The 14209-nt window shown below is 38.1% G+C and overlaps 1 protein-coding gene across 2 annotated transcripts in view; it reads left to right on the top strand.

Annotated features, from left to right (window-relative positions):
• The first annotated feature begins 1649 nt into the window (after positions 1-1649).
• The window catches only part of FRS3 (FAR1-related sequence 3), a 30762-nt gene continuing 18202 nt past the window's right edge, over positions 1650-14209 (top strand). Inside the window, exons 1-5 of one of the 2 annotated variants that reach the window (XM_010253320.2) lie at positions 1650-2271; positions 3150-5506; positions 5620-5706; positions 6064-6213; positions 14092-14208. In XM_010253320.2, coding sequence (XP_010251622.1) covers positions 3242-5506; positions 5620-5706; positions 6064-6213; positions 14092-14208 — 2619 coding nt within the window. In that variant the 5' untranslated portion in view covers positions 1650-2271; positions 3150-3241. The remainder of the gene's footprint in view (positions 2272-3149; positions 5507-5619; positions 5707-6063; positions 6214-14091; position 14209) is intronic. The other variant, XR_734579.2, reaches the window with a different exon arrangement.

The raw sequence follows: 14209 nt of genomic DNA on the forward strand, positions 1-14209 counted from the left end.
GGCGATTCCATTTTCAAAACAAATATGGATTAGCTGAACGTTTTAACTGTTTTCACGAGTTGTAAAATCAATAATAAGGCTCTTTATCGGTAATAAATTGACTGTCCCAATATAAAATGTGCAAATTCTTGACGTCTAACCTTATCATTGGTTTCACAACCCGCTAAATAACCAAGGTATTCAGCTAAACCTTACTCACATTATTGCTTTCTCCAAGCTCATGTGGTTCAAATTGAATATCTATGGAGTTGGCATGTCCTACCAAACAATGCACGTTTCAACACCTTACCAACATGCTCATTTTGGGATTGGGAGGTGGATTCATCATAAAAATGGGACCCATCTTGTATGAGATGCATGGTGTCGGATGACGTTGGCATTGTGTTGGACTCATATATGGGTTGTCTGATGTGGTGCTTAGTGGTCTTAGAAATTTTTGTTGTTTAATTGACCGTGTGATAATCAACATGCACAATTTGCAGTTTTTACCTAATTTAAGAACGTTAGATCAGCATCTCGACTGATCATCATATCCACAAGAGTCAAAGAAGTGGAATGCGATGGGATCCATCTTCATTTGAGCAGCATGGTCAATGCAAAAAGTCGAGCCCCATTTTGTAAAGTCCTTATCCGTTTCTTCAGAAGTATATGAACTCATGCTGTTGTACTCTGCTCTGGTCAAATGACTCAAAACTCAACAACACTGTTTTCAGCTCGTCAACAAAGAAAACCGTCTCAGAGCAGAGGGAACGTGCTTACACGCGGACGTACTGACACAGCCGGTTCAATTGCATCACGTGACACCGATCTGCTTACGCAGCACATAAATCCAATATCGGGTTCCAATCCATCGGTTCCTACATTGATCAGTACTTTCTGAATCACGTGCTGTCTCACCTGACGGGACGGTGAAAACCAAGATACCACCCATTGTATTGTTATTGCTTACTATCGCCGTGGCACCGTTGTTGGATCATAATTCGAATCACTTATTTCAACTTTTGATTTGGAATCATCGTTCGAGATGAGTGTCAACAACTCAATGTAAGATAATAACAAGGAGTCAACTTTACTTTAGTCTTTAAAAAGGTATCCTCGAGGTCCTTTACCAAATCAACGGGCAAGATCACACGAACGGGGAAATCCCATTTCCCAATTCATCAACCTCTTCACTCTTATTTGCGCACGTGCCGCTACACTGCTGAGTTACCTCAAAATTCAAAATTCACAGAGGGGAAATCCGATTTTTGGAATGTATTCCTTTAGATGCGTGTCCAGCAGTAATCTTCGTTAGATAATATAAGTATATTATTTGATGTAGAGACGGTAACATAGTATCATTGCCTTCTGCAAATCCCTTCCAATCGGGATCTCCTGCCAACATAACACGTTCCAACACCCTACCAACTTGATCTGACATGGGTATTGGAACGAATTTTGTTGGCAGGTGATCCGGATTCAATTCAAACACGATCACGTACGTCTCAGTAAAAATGCGTGCACCCTTTGAATTTTCTCCAGACTCGTATTAGCCGTTAGATGATTTGGCGTAAATTATTTATCTAGGACAGGCTGCAGGTGATCATGTCCTTCATAGGCACCCCAGCTGCGCCCTGCACAGTGTTATGCAGAGATAAACCACATACTTCACAGTGGGAGAGAGGCAGGGCGCAGGGGGGGGGGAGAGGGAGGAGAGCCTTTCTTCGGTTGTCGCATCATTAGATGATGTACCGTGGGGCCCACAGGCTAGCTTCGATTTGAGAAACCATAGGATGGGTTGCCCTCGTGGCAGTTCAGCCGTATGATCCTAATCGTACGGCTTAGGATAGGCATCAGCTTTATGTCATCTTGGACCTAAGCGTCACGCACACCATTTCGCTTTCCTGCTCCCGTCTCCACTGCTCCTCGTCCTCCTCGTCCTCCTCGTCCTCTCCCTCTCCGTCTCTGTAATAGCCCAAAAATATGATCAGAAAAAGGGGAAAAAAACCCTAGTAACCCTAGAAATTTCACCTGAATCCATCCTGTCCATCAGATCTTCCTATGTCAAAAGGGGAAATAACCCTAAAATTACAGTTTTTGTCTCTGCAACTTGTTTGAGAAACCCTAGGAAGGAGATGCCCGGAGGAGCTCCCTTGTTTCTTCTGTCTGGTAGAAAATCTGGGTAGGGAACCGTGGGAAGAACCTGTTACTGTTTGGCTGAGGTTTTGTTTCAGTGTGTTTCGTGCGTCAAGGATCTGATAAGGACTCACTCCTGTTTCGATCACATCACAGGTCAGATGTTCTCTCTGTCTCTTTCTTATTTTTTTTCCTATTTTTTTGTTCAAATGATTTTCCTTTGATGTGGAACTGGTGTTACTGTTGAGACAATCAGTAGTTGATTTTTATGAACTGTTCTGGTCTCCTTGTTCGTTAAATGTAGTGATGTTATTGTTTTCTTTCATTATTTTTCTACTTTGGTTGATAAATTAAGCAATTGGTTTGATAATTTATAGTTTCCAGTTATCATTATTACTGTTACCGTTTTTTTTTCTTTTTTTTTTTGCAGTGGTACAGCAATTTCACTTAGATAGCAAAGTGTCCATAAACTACATTCTTTGTTGATTTTCAATCATTTGCTTTTTTTCTTGAAAATATGGTAATTTTGCTTTTATTATTTGAATAAGTAGTCTCATTTGATTTAATTTCAAACTGTATTATTTTCCTTTTTTTTTTGGTTATTTTGCAAAGGTTTACTCTTGTGGTTGTTTTTTGGGAATTAATTTCCCCATGATAACCCCTTTGTTTTTTAAAGTTTCCCTTAGTAGGTGTTTGTCTATATTGACAAATGGCAGTTTCTATTCTCTTATTATTTTGAGAAATGGCTTTATTTGATTTGGATTTTAAGACCTTCGTTGCTCTTCCATTTTAGTGCTCCATAGGTATATTTTGAATTTTCTGTTGCTGGGTGTTTGTGTGTATTGATCCCTGGTTATTTTTTCATTTTTATTATTTATGATTTTGAGACTTTTATTTTCTCCATTGTTTTAGCTTTTTAATATTTTCTACTTTGAATTTTCTTGGTGGGTGTTATGCATTTTGGTGTAGCTATTTGGCATTCTATGAAACATGTAGTTATAGCTTTAACTTCTACTGTTTGGCATTCTATGCAGATTGAGTCGGTTGTTAGGTCTGAAAAACATGAAAGTTAATCATTTGTAGTCTGTCCATAGAGTTGGACACAGGATTTGAACTTGTGTAGTTGATGAGCATGGATGTTGAAGTGATTGACGTGGAAGAGGAGAATATGGCACGCCGTGCAGCAGCAGAAGATGCAGATTCTGAGCCAAATGAGAGTGGAGAAATGAAAATGAATGAAAATTCTACAGAGAAAGAGGCACCCTCTCAAGAGGAGGATGGAAGTGGTGAACCCCATGTTGGTATGGAGTTTGAATCAGAAGATTCTGCAAAGGCATTCTATGATGCATATGCCAGGCGTATTGGTTTCAGCACCCGTGTTGGTCAATGCAACCGTTCAAAGCCTGATGGAACAATTACATCTCGGGAGTTTGTATGTTCTAGGGAGAGTTTGAAAAGGAAGAATATTGAGAGCTGTAGTGCGATGCTTAAGATTGAAAGAAAGGACCCAGACAAGTGGGTTGTGACAAAGTTTGTCAAGGAGCATAACCACTCTACAGTGAGTCCCAGTAAGGTGCATTACCTCCGGCCCCGCAGGCATTTTGCTGGTGCAGGGAAGGAAGGTTACCAAGGGGTGCAGATTCTACCAAGTGGTGTTATGTATGTCTCTATGGATGGAAATCGTGTATCTGTAGAAACAACACGTCCAAATAGGAATGTTGCTCCCATTGAATCAAATCGCCCAGTTAGGAATGTTGGGCCTGTAAATTATGTTAGAGCAAGCCGAAGGAGGACCCTTGGAAGAGATGCTCAGAATCTCCTTGACTATTTTAAGAGAATGCAGGCTGAAAACCCTGGATTTTACTATGCAATACAACTTGATGAAGAGAACCGCATGACTAATGTGTTTTGGGCAGATTCAAGGTCAAGGGCTGCATATAGTCACTTTGGTGATGCAGTCACCTTTGACACAATGTACAGGCCCAATCAATATCGGGTGCCATTTGCACCATTCACAGGAGTGAACCATCATGGACAAATGGTGCTCTTTGGTTGCGCTTTACTTTTAGATGAGTCTGAGTCGTCCTTCATTTGGCTGTTCAAGACATGGCTTGCAGCAATGGGTGATCGTCCTCCTGTTTCTATAACCACTGATCAAGACAGAGCAATACAAACAGCAGTTGCACAGGTCTTTCCAGAAACTCGGCACTGTATTTGCAAGTGGCATATCTTAAGAGAAGGCCAGGAAAGGCTGGCTCATGTATGCCATGCTCATCCCACATTCCAAGGAGAGCTCTATAATTGCATCAACTTGACAGAGACAATTGAGGAGTTTGAATCTGCTTGGGGTGCTCTCCTTGACAGATATGATCTCAGGAGAAATGAATGGCTTCAAGCATTGTATAATGCCCGCCAACATTGGGTCCCAGTATATTTTCGTGACACTTTCTTTGCTGCAATTAATTCAAGCCATGGTGTTGAAACTATTAGCTCATTCTTTGATGGATATGTGAATCAGCAGACCACTTTACCATTGTTCTTTAAGCAGTATGAAAGAGCTCTTGAGAATTGGTTTGACAAAGAATTAGAAGCAGATTTTGACACAATTTGTACAACCCCAGTATTGAAGACACCATCGCCAATGGAAAAACAAGCTGCAAACCTTTACACCAGGAAAATATTTGCAAAGTTTCAAGATGAATTGGTTGAAACTTTTGTCTATACTGCAAATAAAATCGAGGGTGATGGGGCAATCAGCACATACAGGGTGGCGAAGTTTGAAGATGACAACAAGGCATACATTGTCACATTGAATGTTCCTGAGATGAGAGCAAGTTGCAGCTGTCATATGTTTGAGTTCTCAGGCATTCTCTGTAGGCATGTATTGACGGTCTTCACTGTGACAAATGTTCTTACACTTCCAGCTCATTATATATTGAAGAGGTGGACAAGAAATGCCAAGAGCTGGGTTGGTTCAGATGAACGCAATGGTGAACTGCAAGGTCATGAAACTCTAACAGTCCGATACAACAATCTGTGCCGGGAAGCCATTAGATATGCTGAGGAAGGAGCAATAGCTGTAGAGACTTACAATGTGGCAATGAATTCTCTAAGAGAGGGTGGAAAGAAAGTTTCTGTTGTGAAGAAAAATGTTGCAAGAGTTGCACCTCCTAGCTCTCAGGTCATTGGAAGTAACCAGGATGAAATTAGCCGGAGAACACCTATACCACCTACAGAGATGACTCCATCATTGTGGCCTCGACAAGATGATGTGACCCGTCACTTTAATCTTAATGATACTGGTGCCCCTACTCCACCTGTTGCAGACTTGAATCTACCAAGGATGGCCCCTGTCTCTCTTCATCGGGACGATGGTCCTTCTGATAACATGGTATGCATGGATATTTTTTTTTTGGATTGCAAAATTAACATCATAATTAACTATGATTAATTGTTTCTTCTTTCCTGGTTTGCTTTCTCTAAATCTCTCTTTTGTTCACTTAGGTTGTGCTTCCTTGCCTCAAATCAATGACTTGGGTCATGGAGAATAAGAACTCTCTGGCTAATAGGGTAGCTGTTATAAATTTGAAGGTGTGCATTTTTTTCCAACTAATTTCCATATGCAAATTGTTGTTTTTTTTTTTTCTCACTTGAATACTTAGCCACCTTAAAATGTTAATTTGATCTGATTTTACATCAATAAAAACAAACCGGAACTGGTTTTTGAAAATTTGCATTCACAGACTAAATTGGATTTTTGGTTACACTGGTAAATCCATTCAATCAATTTTGTTATGGATTCTGGTCTTATTGTTTTATTAACTAGTAGGTTTTACGGATCAGGAAAGAAAAAAAAATTGTGTGGGTTGTAGCAGACAAAACTGATGAAATGTTTTTTTAGCTACTTTTGGTCATGCTTGTTCCTGTTTTATTATTTTGTCCATGCAGTTGCAAGATTATAGCAAGACTCCTTCTGGAGAAACAGAAGTAAAATTTCAACTTTCAAGGGTCACACTAGAACCAATGTTGAGATCTATGGCTTACATCAGCGAGCAGCTCTCAACACCTGCTAATAGGGTTGCTGTTATCAATCTGAAGGTTTGAATATATAGGTTTTTCGGAATTTTGTTTTAATTCTTCCATCTTTTATAATTTTATGGTGTGTTTTGGCAATTTAATATCAAGAGTGTCCATTGTTATTCTTATTGAATGCAATTTGTAAAAGAATTCATTCTAGATCTCCACATTATATATTAAATTAATTTTCACAAATTTTGCTTCCAGTAAGATTAACTTCTTTGTTCCTTCTTCTGTTTATTGTCTCCTTGATGTTTTTCTAAATTGCTGTTCTGGAATTATTCAATACTTGGACAGGTCATCCTTTTACTTGTCTTTCCTAAATAGCTTGGTAAAAGGCCTACTTGACTACACCTAATACCTTCTTAAACTTTAGGATCCTTTCCCTTTATGATAACCTTTGTCTAGTTTTACTTGACCCGTAACTTCAATCCTTCTGATCATTACCTGATTTCACCTCTATAGATGCCTAAACTGAGCAACCTATTCTTAATTTCAGCCCTCAAAGGCTCAAACTATTCCTAGACTTTACCAACAATCTGTATACTCCTTCAAATTCCCATTAGAAATACATATTTCCTAATGCTACAGCCATCCTAAGCCTTTTCTTTAATCTTTTCTTCATTGTTGTAAATATTATTGCCAGTACTTGGACTGTGATTTCCATTCTTCCTCTCCTCGGGGGAATTGATTTACTTACTTTAATTTTTTTTTATAATTGATTTACTTACTTTCATTTTTTTTTATAATTGATTTACTTACTTTCATTTGATAAATACATTTTACCTATTGGTAATTTAAAGACTTAGTGTTTATTGTCCATCCATCATGAACATAATACATAATTGATATGTGTGTTTGGACTTTGGATTACTATAGGTATTTTAGTATCTATTCCGTGACTTTAGAGAAGTGGTACACCCCATGCAAGAGCTCCAATAAAAAAAGAAAGAAAAAAACTTTATTGGATGCTCTAATCATTAGCTAAATACATCATTTGAACAGAATCCAATCTTTGTTTTTTGACTGTTCAGAGAATAATTCAGTTTTTTTTGTTGGATTAGTTATCCAATTCCATTGATTTGTGATGCCTAAAATCTTAAATTCAGATCATACAAAAGGAACATTTTGGATAGATTTACATTATTGATTATCTGTAATGTGTAAATGTATCAGTACATGAGGTACTTAACGCGTCTAGATAAGAGCTCAAGGCATGCCAAAATATAAAATGAAATGTATATTTTGATGAGCAACCAGTTAGAAGAGTTCATTCATTATGAGATTACAAGAGTGCTTAGATGCCCTAATCCTTCTGATTATATGATGAAAGGCCATCAATGGTCTGAAGGCTAACAACCTCAATGATGCCGATGTCTTCTGATAGATTTCCGAGTTAAGCATGTTGATGTAGGACTGGTAAGATTTACCAACTAATGTAGTACTTGAATGACAAAAGGATGTGTTTAAGAGGGTTAGGATGAGTTTCAGGTTGATTTAGGATAAAAACAAAGATTGGTTAGGGTAGAAAAGATATAGGGACTTGATCGAAATCTGGTATTGACCTTTCTCTATTCTTGGTAGCATTAGCCCTGTTGTTGACACACACACATATATATATATATATATAGGGTTAGGATGAGTTTCAGGTTGATTTAGGATAAAAACAAAGATTGGTTAGGGTAGAAAAGATATAGGGACTTGATCGAAATCTGGTATTGACCTTTCTCTATTCTTGGTAGCGTTAGCCCTGTTGTTGACACACACACACACATATATATATATATATATATTTCTTTTAATTCTACCATCCTTTTTGATTGTTTGTTTTCTTCTACTATCTTCTTAAATGAGCCAACCAACAAATATTGGTATGGTTCAGAAAATTGATCATCATTGATTCTAGACCCATATGATTGTTTAAGAGATATCCCAAGACCTATAAAATCAGTCACTTTGTGAGAACATAGTGAATTACGATTATCTTTGAAACTAATTGATGTAGGAACCAGCTTTGATACCAACTGACATAGGACTTGAATGGGAGGGTGATTTAAGACGATACTAATAGGACTTGATAACAAAGGGCGACTTAGGAGGGTTAGGATGGGAGGATGTGTTTATTGGTGATTTTAGGCATAAAAACAAAGATTGGATAGGGTAGAAAGTGTTTTATCCCAAGATGGGGAAAACCTTTGAAATGGGAAAAATAGGTCTAGGATATAAATGTTTTAGTGAAATTTCACGGGTAGGGTTAGAATGAATAATTGTAGAGGGTGGCCAAGTTTTTTTTTGCCATACTAGTAGTACATATTGTTACATTGCCAACATTACCATATTGATAGTACATAATTTTACATTGCTTTATTGGTGTGGGCACCTTTATTGGTGCTTTGTCTCAGGACTGTTGGGTGTTAGTCTAGGTCCCTGAATTGTTTGTGAATAAAACCTAATAGATCACGCTGGTTTTCTAACAAGCAACACTTACTCTTGGCTGGGTATCAACTTCAAAATATATGGCTGTTCTTTTTTTTTGTCCTAGATCATCTACATGATTGCAAAGGAACAGTCTTCACAGAGCCTTTCCCTTTTTACCTAGCTTCTTCTTTATATGCTAATTATTTAAGACTTGCATTATCAATTTAGAAAAACACAATAGTGACAATACAATGCTTAACCACTTCCCTAAAATAAGATTTGCCCAAAACCATGATAAAAACCAGCAATGAAGGAACAACCATTTTGCTTTTCCATGGTCTGGGAGCATAACAAATGTTTTGTTCAGATTTATGCCCCAAGCAATAAGCTTATCTTATGTTAGAGCTTTCTCCAAGGAAACTATCCACACTAAAGATGCTACCTTCAAGAGTTGATTGTGAGTTCCTACCATGTAACTAGGTTAGGAGCTTTTATGTCTCAAATTAAATCAGTAATTGGAGAATTACTGATATTGCAGAATAGTAAAGGGTAAGCCCGGATTAGAAGGCTTGACCATCAAGTAAATTAGACTGAACAAGGAAATCGTGCCCAATAAGGAAACTGAGCCGAACAAGGAATGCTGGCCCTCCTTTGGTTAGGACTCTTCCTCTCTATAAAGGCACTCACCCTAAGGCATTCACTTGATAATTCCTGTAGTGAAGCTTTGCCTTTCCTTCTATCAATCTATCCTTTCTCTTTGTCTGACTTGAGCATCAGAGAGTTCTTCCCAAGAATAACTTCAAGGTCTTTGACATCTTCTGTGCTTGCCAGTCATCAGGGCCCTAGGTGGTTCAATCTTATCCCTTGTTGCAAACCTTGGCAACAACAATTAGCGTCGTCTGTGGGGAACAACTAACCTAGGGCTTTTGGCGTGCAAAACATGGAATACCCAAACACAAAAGAAAAGAAAATCAAAAGAAGCACAAGGGCCATGACAAGTAGAAACCTAAAGAAAATCAAAACAAAATGTCATATAAGTTTGAGGATTTGTCTAGGGGACTGAAGACCCCCTACCTTAGGGTTTCGAGAAGTATACCCCCTGAACACATCGAGGAGTTGGATCTTGATGCAAATACAGGGCAAAGAGTACGCTCGTTGGCCCAGAAGTTGAGGTTGAATCCAAACAAAAGGAGCCAGAACAAGTACTACAGGTTCCATTATGACCATGGCCATGACATTGAAGACCATTGCAACCTGAAGAATCAGATAGAAGGCTTGATAAGATGAGGTTACCTTGGAAATTACATCTCGGGCAATCAAATAGGTTACAACTGGCAACCAAGCAGACAAACCACACACATGTAATCGACTTACAATTGGAGTTATAATTGTCATATTTGGAGAACTGACCTTAGGAGGAGAGAGTGCCTCTGTGTGGAAAGTGGAAAGCCTATGCTCGGTAGTTGAAGATCAAGCAAAGATCCTTGAAGAGGTCAGCGGTCAAACGAGGTGATTACATTCTCCAAAGAAGACTTCAAAGGGATCAATAGATGAAAATTAGCCTGGATTGTCCTCAGCTCATTGTCATCCCATTGGTTGGCTTCTTTAGATAGACAATGCAACCTAAGGGTGAAATCACCCTCTCTTTGACTATTGTGGAGGAACCTCGCCTAACCACCATCATGGTTGAATTTCTTGTGGTGAAAGTCAACTTCCCTTACAATGCCATCATCATACCTAAATGTAATGAGGGCCATTGTATCCACATTAACACCTTGTGATAAAGTTCCTCATTGACCATTGCATGGGTGAAATTGAAGGCAACAACCATGTCGTGGCACGATAATGCTACATCGTTTCCTTGAGAAGAATGACAAAGTTCCATGAGACACTAGTTGTTGATAGCTTGGACTTGAGGAGCGAGGTGTAGATGACACAAGGGGAGCTTGTTGAAGAGTTGGTGCATGTGCCACGGTTTGGCGATGTTGCAGAGAAGACCATCTAGGTTGAATCACTCCAAAGTGATGACCATCGAGTTGATATTATGAACATCTTCACATGGTCTGCAATAGATATGTTGGGGGTTGACCTTTCAGTCATAACTCATAGGCTTAATGTGGACTTGAGCTTTAGGCCTGTTTGGTAGAAGGAGAGGAACTTTGCTCTAGAAAGGTGGCAAGCCATTAATGAAGAGGTAGACAAACTTGAATAAAATAGACTTCATAAGGGAGGTTGACTACTGGGATTGGTTGGCCAACGTTTTTATGGTGAGGAAAATTGACAAGGAATTGTGGATCTGCATAGACTTCATAGATCTAAACAAAGCCTGCCCAAAAGCTGCCCCTCCCCAAGATTAGTAGTTAGTCAATGCCACCTCGGGACAGGAGTTGTGAGCTTCATATACTTCATAGATCTAAACAAAGCTTGCTCGAAAGATAGCTTCCTCCTCCCCAGGATTGACTAGCTAGTCAATGTCACCTCGGGGCATGAGTTGTGAACTTCATAGACACATTCTCAGGGTCTAATTATATCAGGATGCATCCTCCTAATTGAAAAAGACATCCTTTATCACTGAGAGGGGCCTCTATTGCTACATAGTGATACCCTTGGGTTGAAGAGCATAGGAGCAAACTACCAGATATTGGTCAACAAGTTATTCAAAGACTAGATTGGAAGGAATATGAAGACCTATGTGGATGATATGCTCTAGTCAAAAGCAATGTTCAGAGAACCAGACCAGGCATAGAACCGCAAAAGGGAGAGGTTCTCGCTAACGAGAACCACAATAGAACTGTTCAGTAGTGCTGAATTGTCCGCTACCTCTGGGCACATTCAGAATTAGCAGACCCGCTTAGTCATTCAGAGAATTTTTAGAGTTTAGAGAGAGACTTTGGAGGTAATACCGAATGACCCCTGAAGTTCCGAAAAGCAAAATTTTGGTGTTCAGAGGTCAATTCAGCACTACTGAACACCACCTAACCCTACCTATGAAATTTCACTAGAAAATTCCTATTGTAGTACCATTTTTCTATTTTGCATTTTTTTTACTATTTTGGGATAAATCTATAGTTTTTGCATTCAAGTTTGTAGACCTTTTGTACTCTAATCAATCTCTCTCTCTGTCCTTTATTACTTCTAAACCCATCCTATACCTCCTAGACTCATCCTTTGGTCATTCAAGTGGTATTGGAGCAAGTGGTCCTACATCAGTTGAACGAATGGTAAGGAAAGGAGGGGTGGGGGGCCTTTGCCTGGCCATACAAAGGGGTATTGGAACTTATAATGTATGAATTCTTTATCCTAAATTTATAAAGCCAACAGTTACTGATGAGAAAAGAAATCAAAGTCATCAAGAAAATCTAAGAAGGAAAAAAAAAAGAATTGTAGAACAAGGTCAATTTCCGATTATAAATAGAATGTGGCAAATAAAGAGGGCGGAGGTTTTATCAAGTGAGGAACTTGATGAATAAGCATAAGATAATAGGATAATAGCAAACGGAATGGCAGATTAAATGTCTAAACAGGGGGGTCATAGAGATCAATTGTTTTGGGCTGAACTGTAATTGTTGTTATGGAAAATATGGGTGTCCGGATACCTATCCAGCAACTTTGCAATCTTATTTATCTTTATCTTTAATCAATGAGGTTTGTTGCTTATAAAATAATAATAATAATAGACAAAATTTATGAAATTAATGAGAAAGCAAATTAAGATAGGGTGGTTGCTACAGAGGTTATCCTAAGAAATTTGGTTTATAGATGGATAGATAGATAGATGAGCAATTCAGTTTGTTACTTTTACACGGGGAACAATTTGCTAGAAGAATGTTTGGAATTGGAGAAAGGTAGAGGAGATAGCTCTTTATTGTTGGTAGGGGAGTAATTTGGGTGGGAATTGGTGTGGATTTTGTGGGGAAAACTCCACTTTTTTTTGGTTGGTATGCCTCAGCTACAATAGATTGGAAGTGCTTATGGGGTCCTTTTTTTCGGAAAAAATGGAAAATAAATTGGAGCTGTTTTTATTTATTTTAAGGGTCTGGCTTAGTTTCTTTATTTTGAGTTCACGAGAATCTGTTTTGGATGACTGGTTCATTTTAAACAGTTGTTATTGGGGTGGGAGGATTTTATCTTTGATTGGACCTTTTCCTTCCAAGATGATATCTTATCACCTGCTCTTGTCTTTCTTTTTTATTGTACTTCAAAAAAATTCTGATGCAATTTTGTTAGACATATCATTATCTAATCCAAGATGGTGTTATTAATATGTGGAAGTTATTATTTCCTTCAATGTTATTCCACCTACTTATCTATAAAAAAAAATGTTATTCCACCTACTCAATTGTCTCCAATATTTCACAGTTCACTTTAATTGCATCTAGTGTTTTAAAAGTGCAAGGTGCAAAAAAAGTGCAAGGGCCAATTTGCACCTGAGGCGCAAGGCGAGGTGTGCGCCTTTTTGAAGCAAGGTGCAAAATTACCACAAAATGCTAAAAAATAAAAAAAAATGTTAGAAAATTCAAAAAAATTATAGAAAATAAAAAAATGCAAAAATATTAATAAAAAATATAAAATTAAATTTTAACATAAATGTTTTAAAAAACCTATTATCTAAGATTAAAATATATAAACATAACATGTAAAGCGTATTCAAATGAAAATTTAAAAATAAAAGCAAACATATAAAGCATTTTCAAGCATGTGAAACCCACAATCTTTTTTTTCCTCAATTGCATTACTTCAAGTAGCTAATGTGGTGTAAAACATATTGCTTTCTTGATTCTATGAGTCACCTTTGTACCACGCCCCTCGAGGCAAGCCCGAACAAGTCCATGTTAGGGTCTTAAATTCTTATTTCTCACATAAAAAACAATGATTTTATAATTTTGATTGCCCTTTAAGAAGATATTTTATTGGAATGAATGAATGAACAACATTAGCAACATTAGGCTCAAAAAAAGTAATAAAAAGCACAAAATTTTGAAAAGGCGCATGCCTAGACGCACCAGGTGTGTGCCACCTAGGATCTGGGCGAGGCACATACCCTAAAATGCGCCTCCCTTGTGTGCCTTGGCGCACCTTTTAAATCATTGATTGCATTAGGTTTTCATTTTCTTGTTTGTTTAATGCCTCTAGATCAAGGTTCTAAATATCGATACAAGGGCGTATCAGCCTGTATTGGCGCTTTTTTTGTGTTTTATTTATTTATTTTTTTGAAAACTGGTTCAGAGGGGTCGGTTTAAGTCCCGGCTACGCCCCGATACGATATGTATTGGTCGATACAGGTCGATACGTAACGATACTTTGAACCTTGGTCTATATTATTTTCTGTGTGCAAACATGTCTCTGCAGTGTATAAAGTGTTGTTCAGTCACAATTGAAGTGCAATATTTTGGTTCTTAATTCTGTAAATTGGATACTTGATGTCCTCTTAGATGCTTGAACCATTGATTTGGTAAAAACATTGTTCTCATTCTGTTTCAGCTCCAAGATACTGAGACAACTACTGGAGAAACCGAGGTGAAGTTTCAGGTATCCAGAGATACGTTGGGTGCAATGTTGAGATCAATGGCCTATATTCGTGAGCAGCTGTCAAATGCTG

The sequence above is a fragment of the Nelumbo nucifera genome, chromosome 7, assembly GCF_055504915.1.
Source record: "Nelumbo nucifera cultivar China Antique chromosome 7, China Antique-T2T, whole genome shotgun sequence".
In the NCBI taxonomy this organism is placed as follows: domain Eukaryota; kingdom Viridiplantae; phylum Streptophyta; class Magnoliopsida; order Proteales; family Nelumbonaceae; genus Nelumbo; species Nelumbo nucifera.